The sequence below is a fragment of the Alligator mississippiensis genome, chromosome 2 (assembly GCF_030867095.1).
Source record: "Alligator mississippiensis isolate rAllMis1 chromosome 2, rAllMis1, whole genome shotgun sequence".
Lineage (NCBI taxonomy): Eukaryota > Metazoa > Chordata > Crocodylia > Alligatoridae > Alligator > Alligator mississippiensis.
In genome coordinates, this window is record NC_081825.1 from 3,469,931 (window position 1) to 3,497,210 (window position 27,280).

The 27,280-nt window shown below is 42.8% G+C and overlaps 1 protein-coding gene across 4 annotated transcripts in view; it reads left to right on the forward strand.

Moving 5' to 3' along the window:
- The window catches only part of ZNF638 (zinc finger protein 638), a 109,349-nt gene that overhangs the window by 46,675 nt on the left and 35,394 nt on the right, over nt 1-27,280 (forward strand). For all 4 annotated transcript variants that reach the window (XM_059721410.1, XM_059721409.1, XM_014597106.3 and 1 more), the window contains 12 exons: nt 6,594-6,655; nt 8,675-8,713; nt 11,831-12,141; nt 16,218-16,513; nt 19,830-19,976; nt 21,150-21,281; nt 21,612-21,670; nt 21,839-21,885; nt 25,049-25,582; nt 25,675-25,743; nt 26,027-26,095; nt 27,000-27,052. In XM_059721410.1, coding sequence (XP_059577393.1) covers nt 6,594-6,655; nt 8,675-8,713; nt 11,831-12,141; nt 16,218-16,513; nt 19,830-19,976; nt 21,150-21,281; nt 21,612-21,670; nt 21,839-21,885; nt 25,049-25,582; nt 25,675-25,743; nt 26,027-26,095; nt 27,000-27,052 — 1,818 coding nt within the window. The remainder of the gene's footprint in view (nt 1-6,593; nt 6,656-8,674; nt 8,714-11,830; nt 12,142-16,217; nt 16,514-19,829; nt 19,977-21,149; nt 21,282-21,611; nt 21,671-21,838; nt 21,886-25,048; nt 25,583-25,674; nt 25,744-26,026; nt 26,096-26,999; nt 27,053-27,280) is intronic.

Below are 27,280 nucleotides of genomic sequence, written 5' to 3' on the forward strand. Positions count from 1 at the left end.
GAGTTTGGGGAGAGTTCAGTGGAGAGCGCTGAATGTGATGAGAGGCCTGGGAAATATGGCTTGAGGAAAGGCTGAAAGAACTAGGTCTAGAGAAGAGAAAACAGTCTGAATGTTGTAGTGGGTCTTCAAGTACTCAAAGGGTGAGATGTAACGAGGATGGAGATGCACTTCTTTCTGTAGTTGCAGGGGACAAGAATAGGAGCAACAGCCTCAAGCTGCAGCAGAGGAAATTTAGGTTGGAGATTAGGAAGAACTTTAATCATGAGCGTAATTAAGCACTGGAACGGGCTTCCCAGGGAAGTCATCCCTGGACATTTTCAAGAACAGGTTAAATGGATACTTGACTGGGATGGTTTAGGGTCCCTTTCTAGCCCTACTTTCCTGTGATCTTATGATATCACAAATCATGTCATAAGAGGATCCTTGCAGACAAGGTTCTCTGGGTAGATGCGATATCTTTTATTAGACCAACTAAATAGCTGGACAAAATGTTCTTTGCGAGCTTTTGGGCACAAATACCCATCTTCAGGCATAAGAGGATCTTTTTATTTAAAACGGATTACAGAATAATTAACTTGTTTTCCAGTGTTCAAATCTATTTAAACAGCCTTCCCCAAAAACTCTGTGGGAGAAAACTTCCATGGGATTTTGGCAGCTTCCTGCAGTTTTCCAGGGTCTTTATTATTCCTTGTTTGAGAAGGGGGAGTGAACACCTGGATGAGGACAGTTGGACCACAAGCCTCTGTACTTGTGCAAGCACCAGTGGATTTTAAGTAACTTCAGCTCTTTTGGTTTTAAAACTTAAAGGGTTTTATTTTACTAAATTATCAAAACTGAACAAAGTAAGGAGTGTGTTTAAACAAAAATACTGCTTGCTAAATATTGAAAGTGGCACCAAAGCTGCATTTGCATTAATAGTTTACATTATTTATCTAGTTGACTGATTTTTCTAGCTTGCTCTTTTAAATGCAAGTTATTATAATTTTATTTTTATTAATTTTTTTTTACCAGAATCACCCTCTAGAGGCACAGTTCTTTTAATTTAAGTATGGCTGAGTGTTCTGCATCCTTCCTTAATTTATTTATGTTGCTCTCACGTGGACAATTAAGACTTTACAGAAAATAACATCAATATGGCTTTGTAAAACAACCAGAGAGTCAAACTTTAAACCAGAGAATAAAGTTCTTTCTAGAAATGTTACAGTTTTTATATTTAGATGACTTTCAGAATTGCTCACAAATCCAAATGCCATTTTTGTTTCAACTTTCCTTCTGGCTTTCAAGTAAGAAACAGCCTTTTTTTACTTCAGTCACAGGAGTACTGCTAAAGACTTCTGGTTCTCTAGCTTCTTGTCCTCTGTGAACCCATGACAGATATTGTACTGAACAAATAAGTATATGATACAGAGCTCTTTGTATCTAAGGATGGAGCCAGATCTTCAGATTTCCTGCTTTTATGTCAAAATTAGCAAGCACTGCAAGTTTGGGTTTGGTCTGCCAAGTTTACATAATATATAATGCAAAGCAGTGGCTTTAAACAAATCTGGAAGGTTTGAGACAGAAAGAAGAAAGCCAAGCAGTGAGTCTTCAAAGCAAAATGAACATGTGTAATGCAAGTGAAGAGGATGCCGGGGGGAAATCTTCATCAACTGAACTTCTTTTGAAGTTAGCCAGCGTCTTGGCAAAGAGGATGCCCGCTGGTTTCATTAATGCTGGGATACAACCACATTTCAAGGTTGACATAATCGGTGGTGGTTGGTTACTTGATGTAGCATCTCTGATGCAGAACTGCAGACTTGCATGCAACTAGGAACCTGTTTTCTCTCCAAGGAAACATAGCGATCTTTGAAATTAGGTGCCTAAGCCACTATAGTAGATGTACTGAAGTATTTTAGGTAGTTGGGATTATAGGTTATATTAAGGAGCAGCATTAGATCTTCACAAGTGAGGGCTAGTTTCTCTTGGAGAAAGCATCACTGGATCCTCACTGACCACTCATGGCTAGCGTCTTGTTATTATTACTGCTGAAATGCATTAATTCATTTCCATCTTCCAGCTGGTTGTCCCATTGCTGCAGTGGAGCACTCATTCTCTTTTCGTTCAGAGGAAAGTGCCAGTGCTGAACCACTCTGGATTTTTCCTTGCAGGGTTTCCATCCAAGTACTTACCCTTGCATAACTAATGAGCTCTGATTTAGATCAGAGCTGAGGATGATCTTGATGTTCTTAATCTATTCAAGTTAGCCATTCTGTTTCAAGGGAAGTTTGAAGATAATACACATTTGAATCTAAATTGAGTATTTTTAATGTCTGTCACTATATGGTTTTCTTTCAGTTACAAGCTGTAGACAATGCAGGGATTCTAATCTTTGCATTTGTTGTGGCCTAGTTACTTTGGGTGCGTCTCACCAGCTTTAGGCTTTGCATTTTTTTGTGCGGACTATGTATAAACGATTTTAGCAGCCATTGGAGCGAAACCATTTCTAGAGTGAAATACAGCTGTTTAAATGTGCAGAACAACTTTATCACAGGCTTGGCATAAAAAGAAAAAAGGTGAAGAATACCATAGTTTTTTCATTTAATGGAATTTGGCAAGAAAACAAGGATTGATTTCACTTTTTTTCCTTTTCCTCCTGCTTCTTTCACATGCTACCCATTGGGTCTTTAGTAAGTGTGCAAGGCCCCATTTTTTTTTGACAACGGCACTAGCAGTAGCACAAAATCCCCTTGCACTTGCTGCGGTATTGAGCGCTGACCTGAGAGAAGAGTGCCACTTACTGATCACCGTCATAACTTCAGGCAGTAACTCGCTGTGCATGTGAGGCTTCCCACTCAAGTGTCGACTAGGCTGGACCCCATTTTAGCTTATGAGACTTGGTAGGTACGCAACACGTGTGTAGTTGAAAGTCAGCTGGTATTAAGAGAAGCAATCGAGATTTGAGCTTTTGAGAAACCTAAACGAGCTGTGTGCATGATGCTTTTCTCTCCTGCCTCAAAGCTCCTAACAAAATATATCTGCAACAAGTAAAACTAGAAAATTAAGTTTCTTCACGGGTTACTTGCTTTGCTAAACATGAGGAATTTTTTCTGTCTTGTCCACTCAGTACTTCAGTATTTCTGTCCTTCAGATTTTTTCAGGTGAAAACTGTTTAATTTTGTGCTTTCACAAGAAAAACAAATGCTTCTGTTCTAATGTGTTTTCAAAAGCTGCAAGTTGTCCTTTTTTCTTTTCAAAATATATTTGTCCTCTTTAGGGAAAGGAAAACCCTCTTTAAACAATATCCCCAAGTGTTCTAATTCATATAATGAATATATTCAGGCAGTTTACCTTCCTTCCCAACTCAAAATCACTGTTCTGTGTACATTTTATAGTTCAAATACATTATAGATTCGAAAGTATGTTAATATTCTCACTTTTATTTGAATAATATTGGTTTGAAACGTTAGTGCTCAGGTGTATGCCTCCTAGCTGTTCAGCGCATATTATAATATCAGCAAGGCTAGTTATTTTAGTGTCGTAGGTGTTTTGACTTAAGCAGATTTTAAAGCAAGGATTAAGACTTCTTGGGTTTAAAGTTCAGCATAAAATAAATTTAAAAAAAGTTTTCTTGGCGAGAGAGTGATGCCTGTGATCCTGCATGCATTAGGTTTTGGACCACAGTGTGGTGCAGCAGAACTGAGCTGCGCAAGAGCAGATGCGATTGCCTTTGTGGGTATTGAGCATCATCTAGACCGGCTGGAGGCATTGCTGTTCCGCGTGATAGGCAGGGAAGTGGGAGTGGGTGGGGGAAAGTGGAGGTTTTCAAATTTTGGGACTGTCTTTCATTGTAAGCCACCCTGAGCCTTTCTGGTCAGGGCAGAATATATCTCTAAATAATATTAATTCCCTAGTAGTGTTTCCAACTGGAATGGTACTACCAATAACCTAAGTTTTCCTCTCGGCTGATACGTTGGTAAAAAGGTGCTCCTGGGGAGAAGTGCTGGTGCATCAGCACTATTGCTGGGCAAAGAAGTAAATTCCTAGTATAGATGAGGCTTGACTGATTGCAGGAGCAACAGTCCTGGAGAAGGCTCTTGGTTCGTCCCTTTTTCAGAAAAAAAGGTCCTTGTTGCATGGACTTGAGAGGGAAATGAGTGATATGGCTAGTCCTGGAAGATGCCTGGGGACTGAGAGGATGGGAAGAAATTGAATTGGGAGTAATCATTTTGTGAAATGCAAAAGGGAGTTGGTAGGGTGAAGACTTGGAGAAAAAAGTGCTTGTCTGCTAGGGAGGAGGACACATCTCTGTATTTTTTCCAGTCTAGGTAATGCTCTTGGACTACAAGCTGGGGGGGACTTAGAAACAAAACCGTCTTCTGCCCTCCATGTGGTTCTGTATGAGCCTCTTCTCCATTTGGCCCATGGTTTCTTGTGCTTTATTGCATAATGTGGTCAGTGCAGTTGTTAGGCCTACAGCTGTGTGGTCAGCTATGGCAGTGGCATCATCATAGAGTATATGAGGTGTACTTTTTAAAAACAGAAATACATTCTCAATGTATTTTGGCAAAAACAGCATGAATAGTATACAGGGGTGTTCCTAACAGTAATATTCTAAAATGATTTAGCCCTTTCAGTCTTAAGTCTGTTTTTACAAGCCTTGGTCATGGATTCCCAAATCCCTCTTTGAGGTTGGCTAAACACAGAGTTTTATTTTCTTAGCTGTTTTTAAAATACATTTTAATATCTGAATTTTATGTCTGTTACAAAATTAAGGTACATGTCTCAGGTTGTTCATCTTGGAGTGTTGTATATGGGCCATGCCAAACCTGAATGATGCTGTCTTGTACAAGATTTGATGCGTTTCTTTGCATTTTGGAGTGTTGTAGCTGTGATCACCCAGGAAATATATGAGGTGTAAAGAATTTTTGCTGACTTGTATTATATAGCTGGCCGAATAAAATGTGACTGTATCTTAGGACTGTGTTTATATGGTTGCAAGACTACGGTCTATCCAATAAAAGATGGCACCAAAAAATCCTTGCCTCCATTTAGGCACATAACTAACTGGACAGGGTTACTTGAATAGCTGTTTCTTTGGATTTAAAGAAGAACTACTACAGGCATTTCTCCAAACCAGTGTAACTCCATTAATTAGTAGTGGGGGCCAACCTTCCTGGCAGGTGTGCCACAAATTAGCCCCATACCTCCTCTAAGTGCCATGCTGATCCCCCTCCCCTGCCTGGTCCGCTGCTTTGCTTTCTGATCCCTGCCTGACCTGGTGCTCTGCTTTCTGCTTCCTGCTGTATCTGCTGCTATACTGCCTGTCACCTCCCTAATCTGCTGCGGGCCACACAGCAGCCTTCTGTAGCACTTGTGGCACACCTGCTGAGGGTTGGCCATGCCTGCATTAGCCGGCGGAGGGAGAGAAGTCAATATTATAAAATTCTATGTGGAATTTATTTTGGAAAACTATATTGTCCCCCAGATGTGCTTTCATGCAAGGTGGCTTTTGTGGCTTAAATAGCACAAGACTTATTTGACGTTGCAATAATTTAGAAACTAGTTTTAAATTATTTACAGCTTTGCTCTGGATTTTTTTGTAAGATCTTGCTTATTTGGTTGCATTACTCGCTATTATACATCTGCTTTAAACCATTATTTAAACAGTTTAGTAACTGGTTTAGGAAAACTGTGGTAGGAAGTTGAGGACACTTGGTGTTTTACAGGATCAGCCATTAAGGCCCTCTTGTTAGCAAACTGGCCCTGGATAGCCATAATTTTCAGAAGCAACTTGATTCGCTGGTAGGTTTGCCCCAGTTTTGAGAAGGTTGTCTAACCTCAATGATTTCAGTGGAGCTTTTGTGCTTAGTTGCATGTTTTCATAAGTATTTTCAGGATTGGCATCTTATATTGGACTTCTAGACTATAAAGTTACAACTGTTGCTAGTCCAATGTTTCCAAGAATAAATTAAAAACATTAGGTGGTTTGAAAATGCATCCTCACCGTGTAAATTAAAAAACAGACTAAGAAAAGTAGAAGTTTCCATTAAGTTTTACTTGCATTATATTTAATACATCACTAAAATAGCACATTTTAAAATTCAGTACTTGAACTTGAGTCATGAATGTTTATGACAGATTTCAGTATTTTAAAGTAATTAAAAAGTATCTTAAGAGTGTTTTGTGTTTGCATCTGTTTGGAACTGGAATTACTGTTTCATATTACCACTTTGTATGAATGTAAATAGTAATATAGTTTCTAAATGTATTATATGGTAACAAGTAGTCTTTCCGTAATTGGCTGTTTGTTGCAGGGTTTTTTCTTAATGAGGTGGTGGCTGAAATTACTTGATATTTTCATGCTAATATTATTGATATTTTTTTTTCTAATTGGCTGAATTTCCTGTTGAGGATTGTTACAGATATTAAAATATGATATGCTTTTTCTATATGCTAAAAAATATAGTCATTTAAGGTTGACAGATATGAACTAAAATCAGATCTTTTGAGAGCTAAAATTTGCCAGCAATGAGAGGAACAACATCTATATTGGATGAGCATTGGTATCTTTGCACACTAATCAAACTTCCTTGGATATTTTTCCTTTCTAATAGGATTGGATTCAGCATCAGAATAATCCTGCTCACCTGGAAAGCTGCCGTCAGTTACGTCAACAGTAAGAAATGTATTATTTGCATGTACTTGTATCATAGAATTATAGAAAATGAGGGTGTGAAGGGACCTCAGGAGGTCACATCTAGTCCACTCCCCAGCTCCAAGCAAGACCAGCCCCAAATACATTATCCCAGCCAAGGCTTTATCTAACTGGGCCTTAAAAACCTCCAAGGATGGAGATGCCACCGTCTCTCTAGGTAACCTGTTCCAGTGCTTCACCACCCTCCTTGTGAGAAAGTTCTTCCTAATTCATAGATGCTAGGGTCAGAAGGAACCTCAACAGATCATTGCATCTGACCCCCTGCCTGGGCAGGAAAAAGTGCTGGCATCAGATGACCCCAGCCAGATGCCTATCTAGCCTTCTCTTAAAGATCCCCAAGGTAGGGGAGAGCACCACCTCCCCTGGAAGCCCATTCCAAATTTTGGCCACCCTTACCATGAAGTTTTTCCTGATATCCAGCCGAAATCTACTCTGTCAGTTTGTGACTGTTGTTCCTTGTTGCCCCAAGAGGCGCCCTGGTGAACAGAGCATCTCCGATCCCTTGCTGCGCCCCCACTAATGAATTTGTAGGTGGCCACAAGATCCCCTTTCAGCCTTCTCTTGCAGAGGTTGAAGGGGTCCAGGTCCCTCAGTCTCTTCTCATAGGGCTTGTTGTCCTGTGAGCCCCTAATCATACGAGTAGCCCTCCTCTGGACTCTCTCAAGTCTATCAACATCCTTCTTGAAGTACGGCGCCCAAAACTGAATGCAGTTATCCAACTGCGGTCTGACCAATGCTGCGTAGAGGGGAGGTATCACCTCCTGGGATCTATTTGTTATGCATCTGCTGAGAACAGTCCACCTGCATCCTCTTTGCAACCCCCTGCAGGGGGGTGAAGGCTGCTATTCAGTCCCCCTCAGTCTTCTCTTCTGCAGACTCAATCAGCCCAGTTCCCTCAGCCTCTCCTCACCAGTCATGTCCCCCAACCATTTTCATTGCCCTCCTCTGGACTGTCTCCAACGTGTCCACATCCTTTCTGTAGCGGGGGGCCCACAACTGGACACCTGACTCCAGATGTGGCCTCCCCAGTGCTGAAGAGAGAGGCAGAGAGAGGAATAATCAGTGCAGTGATTCTCAAGATTTTTAGATTTGGGGCACCCCTTGGAAAATGTCAGCTCTTAGTTTTGCTTGACTTGAGTATAAAAAAAAAAATAGGGCAATCTTTCTGTTGCAGAGAAATTAGAGAATATTTTTAACACTTAAATTTCTCTTCAAAATCTCTGGATTTGCCTTGTGAATAGTCTTGGCATGCCTAACCATGCAAACTTGTGTGACATTGCATGGCACCCCGGAAAGATCTTGAGACAGTGATTCTCAAATCAGGGTGTACTAATGATTGCAAGATAGTTTACATCACTGTTAGGATTGCTTAATTAGGATTCTATGTATTGGGATGCCATTTTTACTCATTGTAAGCAGTTAGGATGAAGGAGAAAAGGAAGGCCCAGTAGAAAGGGTGCTAGCATTGAAACCTGGGAGACCTGGCCAGGTTCAGTTCTCTGCCTTGTCACTGGTGTTGTGTGACCTTGAACCAGGTCTCCTTTGTGGGACCTGTGGCAGAAAAGCGCTCGTTGTGGGTTCCACCATATTGTCTGGAACCTGCAGTTCCTCCAGCACCATTGATGCCAATGTTACACCAGTATGGTGGACTCTGAAATCAGTAAATGAGTGGTGAGCATAGCTTGGGCTAATATTGGGGACTTTAAAAGTTTTGCTGCCTCTGATTTAGTTGAATGGTTCCGGCTTATACACTTCTGCATGGCTTCCCTGCCCCACTCTATTCCACTCCCAGAGCTGGGGCAGGAAACAGAAGCTGGAAGAAGGAGGGAGGCCCCAGAGACTCTGGTAGTAGCTGTGGGAGAGTGGTACCTGGTCCGGGAGCCCAAGGGCTGCCAGTTGGGCAGCCATGCTGTAAGCTGTTGAAATAAAGACAAATATTGCAAGTGTGAATTGTTTAAATATATTTTTAATATTTAACAGATATCCGGATTGGAATCCTGAAGCCTTTTCTTCAGAGAGGTAACTGCTCTGATACGTTTTTAATTATACTTTTCCTTAATTTGCCTGGTATGTTTGCTGATCGTGAGTAATAATTGTGACATGCACGCCTTAACTGCACAACTCTGAATTCGGCTTTTTTTCCTGCTTTGTCATAGTATGCTACATATAGGGAAGCCTATCTAGAGCTTCTATTTAATAGTACAAGGCAGAGGGTACAGCTCCTAGAATATGTTAAAAAAACAAAACCCCATAAAGTGTCTTGTTCAAGACGAGGTATTCTGGCAGGAAAGGTTTGGTTAAATACAGGTTACTGGACTGCATATAGTAGCACCTCACCTAAGTGTCATTTTGTGGCCTAAGTTAGACAGGAGGTCAGAGTAGATGATCTGATGGCCCCTTTTAAGTTCAAAAGCTATGAATTTTTTATACTAGTTTTTTGTAAACACAAACTGCTGTGGAATTATTAATGGAATAATTCTATATAAATTTGAACAAATTGGAATATTCTGTTTGTCACTTTTTGGCCTTTTGCTTCGAGTAAAAAAAAAAAAAAAAAAAGTGTATGTTAACTTGTCTTGTATATACGTAGGTATATTAAACTTCAGATAGAAATAGTTACAGAATGTGGAAAGAGAGGAGTCTCTTGACTATACGAGCATAATACACAAGGCAAACCTTGAATAGCAATGCCTGAATGAGGGATCTTGTATGCCTGAAGGTGTGGGGAAATTTTTTTGGAAGGGAAGCTTTGACAGGGGAAGAGAGAGACCCAAGTACATTACTTGATGATGAGAGGATTAGGAGCCACCAATGTTATGTAGCTAAAAAAAGCATATATGATCCTCTGATGTATCGGGCAAGGTATTGCCACTAGAATTAGGGAGTCATTACTGGAACTGTACAAGTTAGTGATCAGACTTCATTTGGGATACCATTGTGTTGTTCTGGTCACTTAAGTTCAAATAAGATAAATTCAGAACTCCTGGAATTACTAAGATAATTAAGGAAATGAGGAACCTACCTTTATGAAAGAAGCCTAAAAGAGCTTGGATTGTTAAGTCTATCAAAGCAAGGGTTGAGAGGAGAGATGGCGGCCCTTTATAAATACATTGTGGGGAAAAGAAAAGCTGTTTATGCTAAGAAACAATGCTGACATAGGAACAATGGCTGTACAGCCTACAATGGCTGTAGACTAGCCCTGAATACATTTACTTAAAATTACAAGGTCTCTTACCATCAGAGCAGCAGCCTTCCAGCAGGAATATTTGGGGCAAACGACATAAGTAGCATGAAATGGAGCTTGACAAGAATGAATGGAAATTCTTGATTGGCTTGTATCTGATAGCAAGAAGCTAGATTCAGTAACCCGTTATGTCTCTGCCTAATCCTGTATTCCTGTTCGCCGACTGCCTTTCTCTAACTTAAGGCCCACTGAGCATGTCTGCATCTACACATGGGCCCCTATTAGGCTGGAGTAAAGTGATTTACCACTTTCGTATTTACAAGTAGTATCCTGCTGCGGAATAAGAAACAGCAGCAGAACAGGTGTAGATGCTGCACAGCTGGCTGGGGCATGAGGGTGCTTCAGTGGGGTGGGGGGCTGCCTGCTGGCTTAGCCACACACTGATGCTCCCTTGTGCCCCAGCCAGCCCCTCTGTAGCATGGTGAGCCAGGTTAGGGTAGCCCCAGACTGGCAGGCTGACTGTTTGGGCACCCTGCTAGCCAGGGCCGCACTGCCTGGGCTCCACGGGCTGTGCCTGAACAAAATGCAGAACTTTTTGGTCTGCAGTTAATTGCTTCTGGGCACACATTCAAACAGCGCGCCCAGGAGCAATTAACTCCTGAGCAATAAGCTCTGTAGTTTATTCAGGTGCTGCAGTTGCACATGTAGACACGCCCACTGAAGCTAAAATTTAATACAAGTTCACATTGCAATCAAATTCCTTTTACCACCTTTCCTATCGTATCTCCTTCCCACTTAATCCAGTTGTACTTGCACCCTGCCTCTGGTACTTCCTTATCTTCTTCTGCAAGGTTTGATACAGAAATTCACAATGAGATTCTATGGCCTGTGTTTTGCTGGAGGTTACACTAGATCATAAGGGGCCTCTCTGCCCTTGGAGCCCATACAGGTATATGGAGACTGGAATCCTACCCCAGCTAGCTTTTAAACTAGACCGTTTGTGTACTGATAGCAGTATGGCTGTGGCTGTCGTGAGCTTGGCAGGGGCTGCAGAGCCTGCCCAAGCGTCTGGGTAAATGTGGGTGGTTAGCCTGCTTTGAATTCCACACTGCTTGCCTCTGTGGTGCTATCAGTACCTGAATTAGCTCATGAAACCTAACTCAGATATGTCTGTGGATGCTGCAATGTCTGCAACCTAGATATGTACTCTATATGCCCTCAGCCATTTCTGCAGGTTTTAGGCATTAATTATTCCATTCTGCGTACCCTGTCCTTCCTTTGCTTCCAGCGCCAGTCCTGCCCAAGCTCTCTTGTATCCAACTGCTTTCAGTGTCTCCTTCACTTGCTCTTCTCCCTTGTCTGCCTGAGTCTTTCTGGCACTATCATCTGTTACGTCCTCCCTATGTACTTGGTGACTTCCTCAGTTCTCACATATTTGGGTAGCAGCCACGTGCAGTGCATTGACATTCACTTCACTATCGGTATGTCTCTTCTTTCAGTCTGGTGGGCCTAACTGCCTTGCAAGTGTAGTATTCTGCATTGTCCCTCATTAAGCTAAAACTTAGCCCAGTGAAAACAGTAATATGTTAGTTTGCTTGTTAGGCCTACTTCCTCTTCCCATTGCTGTTGACATTGCTGCTATCTTCTGGTCTTTGTGCATGTAACCTTTGGGTTATCTTTTACCTTCTTTTTTTTCATATCTTGCTGCCTTCTTACCCACTCCTGTTTTTACCCGAGTGCCACATACTTAAGTTTGGTTAAGAGTGTTATGTTATTGGCATTTGAAGCATATTCTCACATAATTAGACTTCTGTACATTTACTCTTTATATCTAGCTTTAATTCCTTTTTTGCAGGAAGTCTATTTCATAAATGGTTTAAAACGCATGATCTGAAAGGCTTCAGTTTGAAGTAGAGCCTTATCAAACTGGTTTTTTTGCCTTTGTTTCACAGAAATGCAGGCGAAAGAAAAGAAAATCAGACTCCAAAGGGACGTTCTAACTCCGCTAGTCTTAGTCCTAGGCGTTCCAGGGGATCAGTCTCTCGCCATTCTTTTCGCCGATCCCGCTCTCGCTCCCGTTCCTGGAGTCCTGGCCGTCCAAGGCCTGCTAGACCAAGAAGTCGAAGTCCGAGGCAGATACGGCGTCTTAGTCCCAGACACAGGTCAAGGTCACCAAGATCTCGAAATCCGTTGAGGTCTAGTCCACGACCTCAGAGATCTGCTAGCAATGAATGGGCATCAAGGAGGACAACTAGATCCCCAGGTAAGGAGATGGATATTATGGAAACAAAAGTGCATGCTACCAGACAGAGACTTTGTTAAAGTACGTAGATTTTGGGAGCTTTACCAGTCTAGGCGGTTCCTTTGCATTTTTGCTGGCTTTACCACTTGCTCTTCAGTTTCTAAAAAAAAAAAGTTTCTCTACTGTTGCTTTGTAAGAACCAGGCACAATAGACACTGTGAAATACACAATACACTGATTGCAGTCACATGTCTGCACTAAAGCTGGAAAAAAGTGTTGGGTTTTTTTTCAAGCTTTTTGCAAACCACATTTTTAGTGTTACCTGCTTATATAAGTAGTACGTTTTGAGACAAGTATGTTGTTTTGTAAGCTGTCAATATCAGTTGAGCCATGTATACCGAAATATGTGGTGTTGATTCCATGCTTTCTTTTTTTCTTATACAAAAAATGACCTCAGCAGCATCTAACTGTGGATTGTCACTCTTTGCCCCGTTTTAGCTCTTGGTGACTTTGTCAGCTTGCAAGGAAACATCATCAGTGTGGTGACTCTCAGCTTTTGCAGGGCAATTAATTTTCATCATGGCTTGTTTTATCTGCAGCCTGCCTTCTAACAGTATCAGGAATGAGGACAGGCAATTAAAGTCTGCTGAGCAAATGCCCCGGTTTGTTTTTTTTTCCCTCAGTTTTTAGGCCCATTAGGCTAAATTGGTGCAGGGAGTAGTTTAAGAGTCCTCCCTTCTGCAGTAGAATAATTACAAAGGTGCTTTGGCAACTGCAATGTAAATAAGAGGAAAGGAGAGAGTAGGTGGTGCACCAGAAATGACAGTGACTAGAGGAAGGACAAGAGACAGTGGGTGAGAAGGCACATAGAAAATAAGATTAAAATTTTGTCTAATGCTTTTGGAAACTTTTTTAACTGTAGACTGAGACAGATGGGCAAGGTACACAGAGGATACTTGAAGAGATTAAAACAGTCGTGATAGGATTAAAAATACTATGCTATCTGGAGGATTTTTACAATATAGAGTCCCTCCTGAAATTTGATGTACATTTCTTTTTCTGCCCTCCTCTCCTCCTCTTTCCATTTTTTGGGAAATGTGTACATCTTGTTCTTTCAGGGAACTGTTTGGAGCTTACTTAGGAAAGTGAAGTTTTGCTTGTTAAAGGAATGCTGCATTTGGTTAGTTTGGTTTAAATCCCAAATATAAGCTTTGCTTCATGAACATTTACAAAAAAAAAAAAAAATTGAGGTAACTCAGTCAATCAGTTCGAAGGCCTCACCGACCATTAGGGCACCTTTGATATAGTGATAACTTCCCTCCGTGCTTCCTGGTCTTTTGCAATCCTTGTACAGTCGGTCAGTTTTAATCCCATCCAGTCTTTGATGTTGGTGGTCCAGCTTGTCCTAGGTCTTCCTCTTCGTCTGTCCACAGCACCCTGCAGGCTGGTGTTGGCAAGGGTGCCAGGCTTTCTTGTGACATGTCCAGACTGGTGCATCTTTCTGCTGCTTATGATTTTGAGTAAGGGTTTGTATTTGCCGACTTCTTGTCTGATTTGATCTTTCGCAGATTCATTTGTTCTACGTGCACTGTAGGGTGTGCGTAGACCTCTGCAGAAGCACTGTATTTCAAAGGTCTCAGTTTGCTTTTCCAGTGCCCTAGTGAGTATCCTGGCCTCACAGCCATAGAGTAATTGAAATGACAACAGCATATAGATTCATAGATGTTAGGGTCGGAAGGGACCTCAGTAGATCATCGAGTCGGACCCCCTGCATAGGCAGGAAAGAGTGCTGGGTCTAGATGACCCCAGCTAGATGCATATCCAACCTCCTCTTGAAGACCCTCAGGGTAGGGGAGAGCACCACCTCCCTTGGGAGCCCGTTCCAGACCTTGGCCACTCGAACTGTGAAGAAGTTCTTCCTAATGTCCAATCTAAATCTGCTCTCTGCTAGCTTGTGGCCATTGTTTCTTGTAACCCCCAGGGGCGCCTTGGTGAATAGATACTCACCAATTCCCTTCTGTGCCCCCGTGATGAACTTATAGGCAGCCACAAGGTCACCTCTCAACCTTCTCTTGCAGAGGCTGTAAAGGTCCAGTTTCTCTAGTCTCTCCTCATAGGGCTTGGCCTGCAGGCCCTTAACCATATGAGTGGCCCTTCTCTGGACCCTCTCCAGGTTATCCACATCCCTCTTGAAGTGTGGCGCCCAGAATTGCACGCAGTACTCCAACTGTGGTCTGACCAGCGCCCGATAGAGGGGAAGTATCACCTCCTTGGATCTATTCATCATGCATCTGCTGATGCACGATAAAGTGCCTCTGGCTTTTCTGATGGCTTCGTCACACTGCCGGCTCACGTTCATCTAGGAGTCCACTAGGACTCCAAGATCCCTTTCCACTTCCGTGCCACCCAGCAGGTCATTCCCTAGGCTGTAGGTGTGCTGGACATTTTTCCTCCCTAGGTGCAGCACTTTGCATTTCTCCTTGTTGAACTGCATCCTGTTGTTTTCTGCCCACTTGTCCAACCTGCCCAGGTCTGCCTGCAGCTGTTCCCTGCCCTCCGGCGTGTCCACTTCTCCCCATAGCTTTGTGTCATCTGCAAACTTGGACAGAGTACATTTGACTCCCTCGTCCAAGTCACTGATGAAGACATTAAAGAGTATCGGTCCAAGGACCGAGCCCTGTGGGACCCCACTGCCCACACCCTTCCATATAGTAGGTGGAGTTTCATTTTCATTGTGATGTTGCTGCTAGTCCAGAATTTCTTGTCCAATGGCGATAGCTATTCTTGTTCTTACTACTTTTTCTGATGTAGCATCTTCTGTGATGGTTGCTTCAAGGTATTTAAAGTGTGTTACTTTTTCTAGCTTATTACCAATTTTTACTGATGCATCATCATTGCTGTTGGCTGATATTATCATTACTTTGCTCTTCTCCGCCCTAATTTCCATTCCATATCACTTTGTAGCCTTGTGCAGCCTTTCTGTTATTTCCGTAAGCTCTTTTGTAGTTCCAGCTATTAGGTCAATGTCATCAGCATCATCACTGATCATTGATGTTGATGACATTGAGGTGTGAGTACAGTTTTTTAAATTCCAATGAGAACAGTTTTTGGAACTTGTAATTTTTTCCTTTCACTGTTTGCAATGCAAATATTGCAGCCTTGTACAACTACATACATTTAGAAAAGGAAACTGGCTCTTTCCTACTTTCATTATACCAACTGAATGCATTGGAAAAAGCTAATAGGTAACGTTAATGGCAAAAAGTACGGCTTAGGGCCCCCTCCCCCTGTTGTTAGTTTAAAATGTTTAAAATATTTTTAACAGAATGTGTTTTACCTTACAACCTTTCTTTTAGCACTCTATCACCTTTTCTTTCATACGGGCTAGCAGGTTTTGTTCAGCATTGTGTTTCTTGCAGCTCCAGTTTTGCTTGTTGCTTCTTAGGCATTTTAATATTTTTTTGACACTGCATTTGGTCATCACTTTGTGTAGGAGAAAGATCCTATTTAGTAGCAGCAAAGAAGCACACTAAAATTTTCTGGCACTTTTTATATAGCTGGTTTTCCAGCTTGCCATTGCAATCTAATTGTGCTTGGATACAACAGGGGAAATAGGAGAGAATGCATATAATAATAGGCTTCCAGATAAACCTCAGCAGATGGATCAATAGTGTATGTGTTTTTATAGACATAATGAAAGGATTAGTAAGTATATTGCCAGTCCACCTAAAATTAAACTATCATTTTATGCGCAGACTACTAGGATTTCTCTCTAGACACACACGCACATGTTTATCGGTGTTAAAAATGTCACATTGGCAATCAGAGGTTTCCACGTCACCATTGGTTCTCTGAAGTGAAAGCTGTGATACCTCGCATTATAGAGCTGTTCAAGGATTTGTCTTTTGTAAGAAGCCACTACAGCAACCTGAGCAAGGGCTAGGGTCTCTTCAAACGAAGATGGTGGTGGCGCTTTTTCAGATAAGAGCGAGGTGCAAACATAATGCATGCCAGCAAACTTGAATCCTTTTTTCCCCTAGACAGAAGGGCGGCTTTGGAGGCTGTAGTAAAAAGTTTGGGACTTGATTGTGTTGCAGAGTTTAATAAGCACAAATCGTTTCAAGCAGCTGGACAAGGATGCTCGGGGATGGGAAAAATGCCACTTCCTAGAGGACTGTCAGAAATAGGGAAGATGCCTGGAAATATGAAAAAACCACCAACTGCTTCTGGTTCTCAGAAGACTTTGAAGAAAGACTTATGTTCTCTGCCCAGCTCAGCTGCCTCTAAAATGAAGTCTGGAACCGCTGAGATGTCAGAAAGGACGGGGATGGATGTCGATGGGGAAAATGCACCTGGTGGAACCAGCGATCCTCGCCCTGTTCCTTATAACAGGGTATGGTCTTAATATTTTCACTGTGATTTTGAAAAGTATATATTTCCTTTTTAAGGTTAATTGGGGGGAGGAGAAGGGGAGTGGTGAAACTATTCCCTTTAAACAGTTGGTTTGCTGGTTCTGTACAGATTGCTGTGTAAATGGAGTTACAGTGTACTCCATGTGCAGGCACACCATATTAAGTGCATAATTTCTTTAATTGTAAAGGCACTGTCAGTTCTGGTTTGTTCATGGTTATTTACGTTGTAGCCAATATCCTTCATCTGGATGGTGGTTTTGGGCAACAGTATCTTTCATTCTTAATCTCTGCCTTGTAGTTTAGTCCAGTTAGCTCCATAGTAACTGTATTACATACTGGTAACATATGTAAGGGGACCTGACATGGTAACTATCTACTTTGAACTTGCTGTATCCTGTTTAATTGTGCCAGAAAGAATGAACAGAAAGCAGCTGCTAAAGGTCGACTTGAAAATGAGGGAAGCGGGTCAGTTTTGGGGCTAAGACCACCACTCTGTGCACTGAGTGAAAATCATGCACATTTTACCCAAATGTAATCCGAACAGCCTTTTTTCAGTCCTGGGACTGGACTACTCTGTATTTACTTATTTTTCAGGTAAATTTGATGGGCAATCCTACAAGGATGAGTTGAAAACTGAAAATTACTCAGCAGATATAGACAGGTTCTGATCTCTGACTTCACTGCTTTTCTAGTCTGAATTCTCTTTTCCAGCATTATTCAGAGATAAGAACAGTGCAGCACTGACTAATTAATAGGCATTTCTGTTGTGCTTGTTACAGTTCTTACTATTAATAGTGGTGACTTACTGTATTTACCCAAATACAAGACAATCCTACATGTAAAACAACCCCCCCAATAATTGAATTGTACCATAGAAAACTTATAAATTTATTATAACTTTCTAGGTATGGAATCTGATTGTTGGAGGATCATCTGAAATTTGTCCCAAGCAGTGGGAAAGGCAGTAAGGGGAGAATGTGGTAGGGTAGGTTGCAGGGGAGGCAGTAATGGGGCAGGTGGTAGGGGACAGGCACTGTGGAAGCAGTGGGGCAGATAGCCTCAGGTTGCCCTGATTCCCCCTCCCGTTTCCCTCCTTGCTACTTCTACTACCTGCAGCCTCAGGCTCACTCCCCAACCCAAACTCTCCCCCTCCACGCTATGCTCTGTGCCAGCAAGCTCTGTCCCTGTTGCAGCTTGGGAACACAGAGCATGACTCCAGCCCCACAGCAGCATGGAGCCGATGCTGCTGAGCTGGGCTGGAGGAACAGCAGTGCCAGATGCATGCCACTGCTATGGGACCAGGCTGGAGCCATGCTCTGTGCCCTAGGCTGCCTCTGGGATGGAGCCTGCCAGGTGTGGAGCAAAGGTAAGGAGTGCGGTAGAGGGGAGGAGAGAGAGAAAGGTGGCATGTGGGGAGGCAGCAGGGACGGGGCTGTGTGGGAAGTGGCAGGATGCTCGGAGACAGCAGGGTCGGGGCAGGCAGCACCAGCTGCAGTCCCTGCCCTGGATCAGGATCGGAGCCACAGTAGCTGCTTGCAACACTGCTCCTCTCCCCCAACTCCGCTGTCTTGTGTTTAGCTGTAAGGCAAGGGTTCCCCTCCATGTTAAATGGGTGGAAAAATCCTCATCTAATTGAGTAAATACAGTATATTACAATAGTGTTGAGAGACATCCAAGTTGAGGACTCCATCATACTAAACAGTTGCTTGTACACACTGGAGGACAGTGGTTCTCAACTTTTTTTGTACCAGGACCCATTTGTAAATATCGATGGCTGGTCCCGACCCAGTGCTCCTCGGTCTCGACCTGCTGCCACTGCCCCAGGTCCCAGCCCCCCAGTGTGTGGGGCACGGGGTGGGTGCATGGGACAGGGTTGTGTGGGGGACATGGTGGGCCCCAAGCAGCCCCTTGAAGGCTGGAACTCTGTCATCCTGCAAGGGAAAAGCCACGGTTTCCCATGCTTTTCTCCTTTTAAAGGAGAATGCATTTTTATCATTTGTTCGCAACCCTTTTGTATATTCTTGTGACGCACTTTTGGGTCGCGAGCCACAGGTTGAGAAATGCTGCTGTACAGAACAGCTCACAGTCTAAACAGGAGATAGGTAACAAGGGCAGGAGGCAGAAAGTACTTTCCCTATTTTACATGTAGGGTTCTGAGAGACTTGTTTCTAGTTGTATGGGAAATCTATGGCAGGATTGAATTCATGTCTCCCAAGTTTTAGTCCAGTGCTTAACCACCGAGCCCTCTATTTAATTTGTGGGGACCTAGCCAAAGGCTAATTTATTTGCTCTTACTTACCACTGTGTAGTTGTGTTGGGGTGCAATCAGTCATGCTGCTGAAAGCAAATCGCTTCCAGTTGTTAAGTGTATGACAGAAAAAAGGTCAAGCTTCTATAGCCCAGTAGTTCTCAGCCTTTTTAGATTCAAGGAGCCCCTTCCCTCTTCTGAATTTGGCTGTGTCCTGGTTGAGGACAGCTATTATACTGCTTCAGCTTATCTCAGTGGTTCTCAGGCATGGTCCTGCTGCCACTACAGCCAGGTGAAACTACCCTGCATGCCTCATACAGAACTGGATCAAGAAGGGCTGAAGCAGGAGCTGGTGCTGCTGCCTGCTTTAGAGTTATCTCATAAAACAACTGCAGGAAGGATCGGGAGCTCTTGCTGCAGCCTTCCTTGTGCAGCCCTGTTGGCAGCCTGGAAGAACAACCTCTGCCAGGTGCAACTGCCCACTTCTTCAAGGAGCATGGAGGGCTGGACCAGAAAGGGCTGCGGCAAAAATACCTACTCCTACCCGCATTATTTTTTTTTTTTCCAGTTAACTCCTTCTGCAGCCCTTCCCCATCTGGCTCTGCACAAGGTGCATGGAACAGTTTCATCTGGCAGCATCTCTGAAAAGGTTTTGTGGTGCCATGGTTTGGAACCACTGGTATAATCTGTTAAGGAAACTGAATGACATCTGTGAACCTGTGCAGCCCCTTCCACTTCTTAAAATCAGAAGACTAAAAACTGTTAGTCTTAATATATGCAAATAAGTTATAGGGCTGATGTTATACTATGCTGTGGTCTTATACTACGCTAAAAGCTTTAAAAGGTAATTTTAAAAGAATGCAGTTATAGCCTTGGTGGGAGTATTAGTATTAATACAGTTTAATTGTAAAATAATAGCAATATAAATAATGAAGGAAGCCATCCATCATTTAACTCGACAGTTGATTGGGTTGGAATTTGGAGGGCTGTAATAACAATTCTGTTGTTAATAACAGTGACTTATGGATGGGTTGGTTTTCTATTTACAGCTGCTGAGAGATAAACTTCTGAGTTGTGGAACAGTTCTTCATATCTCTGATTTACCAGATGATGGCTTTTCAGATCAAGACATTAAAAAAATTGTCCAGCCATTTGGTAAAGTTAGTGACCTCCTGGTGCTTCGTTCTAGGAATGAGGTAAGTTATGTTCCAAGATGCCTATCGACACACAGAAATGTACATTGCTTTGTTCATTGTGGAAAACTACGCACACTAGCAAGTCTATGCCCCTAAGTATTATTATCTTAAGGCAGTCATTCTCAACCAGTGTGCCAGGGCACCTTGGTATGCTGCCAAATTCCTTGAAGGGTGCCCTGACATGCGAGGAAATAAGCAGATAAATTAATCGGATAAGCACAGGCTTAGGCTTGTTTCTGCCTGAATAATTTTCCACCCCTACTGCCTAGCATTCCAGCAAGGAGGTAAGCACTATAATATCTAAACCTAGCTTTTCAAATTGGGTGACATTCCAAATCACAAAAGTTATGGAGGTGTGCTTTGAATCATAGAATCACAGACAAGGAGGGTTGGAAGGGACCTGAGGAGGTCACATCTAGTCCAACCCCCTGCTCAAAGCAGGACCAGCCCCAACTACATCATCCCAGCCAAGGTTTTGTCTAGCTGTTCTAGAACTTCACCACCCTTCTTGTGAGAAAGTTATTCCTAATATCCAACCTCAACTTCCCTTGCTGCAACTTGAGCCCATTGCTCCTTGTTCTGTCATCCGCCACTTAGAACAGCCCAGCTCCATCCTTTCTGCAACCCCCCTGCAGGTAGTTGAAGGCTGCTCTTCAATCCCCCTTAGTCTTCTCTTTTCTAGACTAAATCAGCCCAGTTCCCTCACTCTCTCCTCACCAGTCATGTGCCCTGGCTACCAAACCGTTTCTGTTGCCCTTCACTGGATTCTTTCCAATGTGTCCACATCCTTTCTGTAGTGGGGGGGGCCATAGCTGGACACAAGACTGCAGATATGGCCTCCCCAGTGCTGAATGTAGGGAAGAATCACTTCCCTGCATCTGCTGGCAATGGTCCTGCCAGTGCAGCTCAGGATGCTGGTAGCCGCCTTCACAACAAGGGCACACTTGAGTCCAAAAATGTTGAGAACCACTTCCCTAAAGTGTCCTGATTGGTTCTAGATATGTAATATCCTATGGATCATTTTGCAAGAGCTTGGTATGTTAACTCTGACCTTCCAGATTGTGAATCATGTGGTGTGAACAGATCTGCTAAAAAAGCACCAGTGGGTTTCAGTTTTCAACATTAGGGCAAATAATTAAAATAGAAAAAGCCATAACTTTTAATTTCTTTTAGGCCTTCTTAGAAATGAACTACAAAGAGGCAGTGATAGCGGCTGTGAAATATGGTGAAACGGTGCCAGTCGTGGTAAATGGGAGACGCGTGAAAATAAATGTAGCAGAAAAACCAAAACCTGCTTCTGTTCCGGTAAGTCGGATGTTGAAGAGGAGAGAAATGCTTTGTTGTTTTTTTAAGGTAGCTTGATTTACAAAATTAATGTTGAAAACGATATATATTCTTGGTAATTTAAGCTTACTATGCTTTCTTTCTTTAGAGGAGATTAGTCTAAATGTACAATTTTGTATTTTTAAAATAGCCAGTTCTTTAGTTGCAGTTTTTGTTGCTTAATTATGGCTAAAAATGGCTGTTGGTGGATAGATTTAATAAGCTTTTATGCTCTGGAAAGGGCCTATGTAGCAATAGAAAAGACTTAAATAACATAAGGGTTTTTCTTATTTTTTTTCCTGTAAATTAAAGGTAAAAGTAACCATAAAGAAGACACCAGAGAATGTGAAAAAAGCTCCCCCAAATACAAAGTAAGTGTTAATATACATGCATAAGTACCTCCCTGCTAGGGATTCTTTGAAACAGTAATGCCTGAAAATCATTTTTTCTTGCTAATATTTTTATATTCGTCAGATTGTTTTAACTATTACAAAACCCACCAGTCATTTCTCAGCTTCTTTCTTTCTTTCTCCTATTAGAAAAGATGGAAACAAGACTACCGTCAAGATAACTAAAACTACTACAGGTGAGTTCTAGGCATTCTTTATCTGGTAATTCCTTCCCACCACCTCTTTTGGGAGGGAGTTGGTTTTTATTGTATTTGTTTATATGTATAGCTTGTGCATTTTCCCTCAAAACCAGCTGGGGAAAATCGGAGTGTCCAGTGTGTGAGGAAAAGGGATCCTCATAGGTCTGTAAATTTGATGGAGAGTTGTTGGGGCAGGTGCAGAGCGATGTCAGCATTCAATGAAAGATGTGACTTGATAAAAGCAGCGATGGTGTTGAATGTGAATACTGCTAAGGTGCTTGAAGTATGTGTTGCTGATAATTCAGTTGGTGTGTCTGCCCTTGAAGCATCACTGAATCCACTGCCCTGGCATGGAACCGTGCTGCTCGGGGAACTCTTTCACTTGAGTTGTAGATTTAAGTTTCTAACAATTCATGGTAGCTAAACAAACAAACAAACCCCAAACAAAACCATAATGCTTTCTTATGACCCAAGATTTTAATTGCAGTAACCTTTCCTGACTAATCATTGCATTTTATGTATAGAAATTCTCCTGTCTGTATTTGTCCTTGTTTCCTTGTCTTCCATCGTGTTTAATAGGCAGAGCCATTCTTAGGGGTGTGCGGGGTCTTGGGCATATAAGTCTGTCCAGGGCCTGAGCATCGTTCTCGTCATCTTCCTCTACTTGCTGTCTTGCTTGCTTTGCTTTCTGCTCCTTGCCCTATCTGCTACTGTAGTGCCAGCACCCTCCATAATCTGCCACGTGGCACACAGGCTGTGCATCCCACATGCATGGCATATGTGTCTCAGGTTGGCCTTTCCTGTCCTAACTGTTCATAAGGAAGGCTGCTTTATGCCTGAAAGCTTGTCCAGATTTTCCCTCCACTATATGGTTGGGCCAGTAAAAGGTACCACCAAAAGCCCTTGTCTCATTTCATTATTTGTCAGAAGTGGGTGTAGATCAGTCATGGATGAAGTGATTCCTATCTGGCCTTCGTTGGTAATGTACTTGGGACTCTTGTGGGATTCAAAATGCATTATAATGTGAATATTGTTAATGGCTTGCTTTTCGACTCATAGAAAATTAGGGTTGGAAGGGACCTCAGGAGGTCACATCTAGTCCAATCCCCTGCTCCAAGCAGGACCGGCCCCAATTATAGCATCCCAGTCAAGGCTGTACAATTTAAGCGCGCAAGTTTTTAAATAATTAAGTAAACAAGAAGTAGGTAGGAAACATGGTGCCAGCAAGCAATAGACCTTCAAGCTTGACAGAGAATGAGCACTTGGATTCTTGAGAAAATATTCACAGAAGACTTTGCTTCTAAAGCAGAAGTGCTTAAGCTCTAAGGCAGTGAATCTTGACCTTTTTTCCAGAGCCTTCCCTCTTGTCTGCTTGTGCCATGCCCCAGACGTGGCTGTGGCAGTTGTTTTAATATGGTAATGCCATCCTGGATAGACCTACTTACAGATTCAGGAAGGTTTAGTCTTTGCCCACAAGAGCAGTGAGGGAAGGTGGCCTCCGCAGACAGCAGGACATTTACGTCGGGAAGCTGGAGTAGGATCCAGGTCATTCACTTTCAGCCATAGCTCCTCTGCCCTAGAATCTGGAATGAGCCTGCACTGCAAGTGGTGATATACTCTTATAAGGAGCCTGCCTTTTCATCCCAAAAGGAGAAAACAGTGAGAATAGACACCTGATATTGCAGGTTCTGCTACTGAAATAAGGTGAAAATAGTATTTCTTGGCAAGCTACATGTTCTGTTTTGTTTACTACTTAGTGTTAGAGGTTAATACTGATCTTTTTTGCGTGCTGTTTATTTCCATCACATTATCTAATGGGTTGGAGGAAATAATTGCTAATTGGCCAGGTTTTGCAGCATCTAGCACGAACAGTATCTGTCCTGAAAATTCAAATCTGCAGGTTTTAAGACTCCTTTTTGCCATAAGGCTGTCCGTAAGCAAGGAATTTGTCCTGTTTCTCAGTAAAGCACGTGTAACAAATGAAGAATCCTGCTTCACAAACTGACTCTGGCCTCAAAATGCGAGGCCTAATGATTATTGAACATGTATAGAGTTTGGCAGTATATCAGCATAAAGAAAGATCAAGTCCTTTTTCCTACGTTTTCATAGATTTCATAGACATTAGGGCTGGAAGGGACCTTGGGTTATCAGCGAGTCCAGCCCCCTGCCCCAAGGGCAGAAAGTCAGCTGGGGTCAAAGGATCCCAGCAAGATAAGCATCCAAACGCTTCTTAAAGGAGTCCAGAGTAGGTGCCACCTCTTGGGGGGAGTCTATTCCAGGCCTTGTGGGCTCGGACAGTAAAGAAGTTTTTTCCTTATGTCCAGCCTAAAACAGTCTTGGAGGAGTTTGTGACCGTTCAACCTTGTCACCCTTTGGGGCGCTCTGGTGAACAGGCGTTCCTCCAGATCCCTGTATGTACTTATAGGTGGCCATCAGGTCACCCCTGAGCCTGCGCTTTTCCAGGCTGAAGAGTCCTGTAGCTCTCAGCCTCTATTCTCCTGCCCTCTGATCATGCATGTGGCTCTCTTCTGGAGTCTCTCAAGCTTTTCCACATCCTTCCTGAATTGTGGAGCCCAGAACTGGATGTAGGACTCCAGCTGAAGCCTCATCAAGGCCGAGTACAACAGGAGGATGACATCCTGAGATTTACTTGAAGCATCTATGGATGTAAGCCAGCGTCTGCTTTGCTTTACCAGCTGCGGCATTGCATTGGTGGCTCATGTTCATCTTGGCCATTTTAATTAAAATGAACCTGTGCTCTGCCCAAGGAAGGGAGAAAAGATGGTTTGGCGTAGCAGGGCCTCTGGTTCTGGTCTTTGGAGCTATTGGATCTGGTCTGTGGAGCTGGGGTTTCAGCAGCAGAGTGGGGCTTGCCCCAGAGGGGTGTAGCTGGTTGCTTTGCCCAGGCAGCAGGAAGAAGCAACAGGAAGGAGAAACAGTAGTGTCCGTTTCCTAGCACCAGTTCCCCCTTGTATTCGAGCTTGGTTGCTCTGGCTCACTGCTGGAAAACTTTGCTGACTGCTAGTCTGAAGGACTGGGCAGTTGGTCCTTGGATTAACCATCCTGCAGGAGCCATATTAGATTCTGTTTTTGTTTGTAAACTAGCCAGGTTAAATGTGTTGAAATAATAAGCAGTGTGTTCTCTTTTTTCCTAATGCAGTAAAATATAATGAAAAGAAAACTGTTGATCCAAAGAAGTCTGTAGGTCACGAGAAGAAGCATGGGGAACCTAAGAAGAAAGCTGCAGAGGGTAAGATTGTAGAGGGTAAGAAAATTGCAGAAGCAAAGAAGCCTGGAGAAGGCAAAAAAATTGCAGAAGCAAAGAAGCCTGGGGAGGGCAAGCCTGGAGAGGGCAAGAAAATTGCAGAAGCAAAGAAGCCTGGAGAGGGTATGAAAATTGCAGAAGCAAAGAAGCCTGGGGAGGGCAAGCCTGGAGAGGGCAAGAAAACTGCAGAAGCAAAGAAGCCTGGAGAGGGTATGAAAATTGCAGAAGCAAAGAAGCCTGGGGAAGGCAAGAAAATTGCAGAAGCAAAGAAGCCTGGAGAGGGTAAGAAAGCTGCAGAAGCAAAGAAGCCTGAAGAGGGCAAGAAAGTTGTGGAGACAAAGAAGGTGGTGGAGGGCAAGAAAGCTGCGGAGATAAAGGCGGCAGCAGAGACCAACCCCAAAGAAACAAGTAAACCCGCAGCTATGCCAGGTAGGTTTTGCCTTCTAACATCATCTAATTATTTTATTTTATGACATCAATATTTATCTGCCTCGTTTGTTTGGGGTTTTTTTTTCTTTTAGAGCAAATTGTTCAATCTCCAGTAGTCGTGGCAGAATCGGATAAGTCAAAGGAGACCATTACCAACAAAGGTAAATCTGTCTATTTTCTAGTTTGGTCATAAGCTGGTCTGTTTTTTTTTTCCAAACTAAAGAAGAATATTTTATCACTAGGAGGGTAGTAAAACACTGGAACAGGTTACCCAGAGAGGTGGTGGACGCTCCATCTTTGTAGATCTTTAAAACTGGGCTAGACAAAGCCTTGGCTGGGATGATGTTGTCGGGGCTGGTCCTGCTTGGGGCAGGGGGTTGAACTAGATGCGACCGCCTGACGTCCCTTCAGCCCTAACTTTCTATGATTATGATTTTCATGCAGAAAATCTTGAAGCCAAAGTCAGTATTGAAATGAAGCCAGCTGAAAGTATCAAGAAGGAAAATGCTTCAGGTAGGTTCACGGATTAGACTGTAACACTTCTACATCAATGGGTGTGGGGAGGAACGAAATAAAAATATGAACGTCTTTGGTTTGCGTAGTACTTACACTTGTCCAGCACTTCTCATCTGTGCATCCAGTGCAACACGAGAGATTTATTTACATGCGGTTAGAACAAAGGAGGAAGGGTTTCTACATATTCTGTTTCCAACACAGTCACCAACTCATTTAATCTCAGTTCCGCAGTTTACAAATCTAAATTGGCCCTTTTTGCAATGCATCTTATCACTGAAGTTCTAATCAGTTTGTGACTCCCTGGGGTCCAGGAAATAGCCAGTCTTTGCCCAGTCCTCAGGATCAGGCTGGGGACAGTCCTGGACCAGCAGTGGTACAGTTGGGATCTGGGGAATTGGATGCCCCATCCCAGAAATTGGGCATCCTGCCATGCATGACAGTTTTGGGGGTGGGAGATAAAGTTCCTCAGATCCCAGTCATGCCATTATGCTAACATGTGCCAGGAGCCTAAGGGAGGCTTTCTCTAAACGTGCCTGCATGCCTTTATATTTAATTGGAGTTCCCTTCTATTCTTTGCTCTTTGCTTTTATTAAGTATTCATCTGCTTTTGAGATTTTTTTTTTTAACTTTTCCTAGAGTGCACTGATGCAAATACAATTACGTTTATAGTTGAGGTGTGACAATTGTGATTTTGTGTTATGGAAAAACCAGATCAGACTAGAAAAATGAAATCCTAAAACTTTAGGATAATAATTTCACATTTAATTTGACACAGTTAAGCAACAAGCATTTTCATGAGAATATTTTGATAGGCATTTCATAGATTTATAAACACGCTTTCATGGTAGCTTAAGAAAGTTGCTAACTTAAAGCTCCCTCTCTCTCTCTCTCTTTGTTAAAGAAGCTACTGCAGAGACTACAAAGAAAGAAGAACCACCTGAGCCAGCCAGCACGGTTAGTTTTTCATGTTCAGCCCAAAAATGTTTCTTGAATCTGGGAAACAAGGTCAAGTTCAGTGTTAGTGAAAAGAGGCTAAAGCAGATCTATTTATACATATATACAGGACCTCCCAAAATTAGACCATGTTGGGGAGAGGCAGATGTACAAATTAGACTCGTTTTTTTAACACTCTGGTTTCATATTTGAAATCTTTGGGTTTATTTTGTAACGCACCTGTAGGTG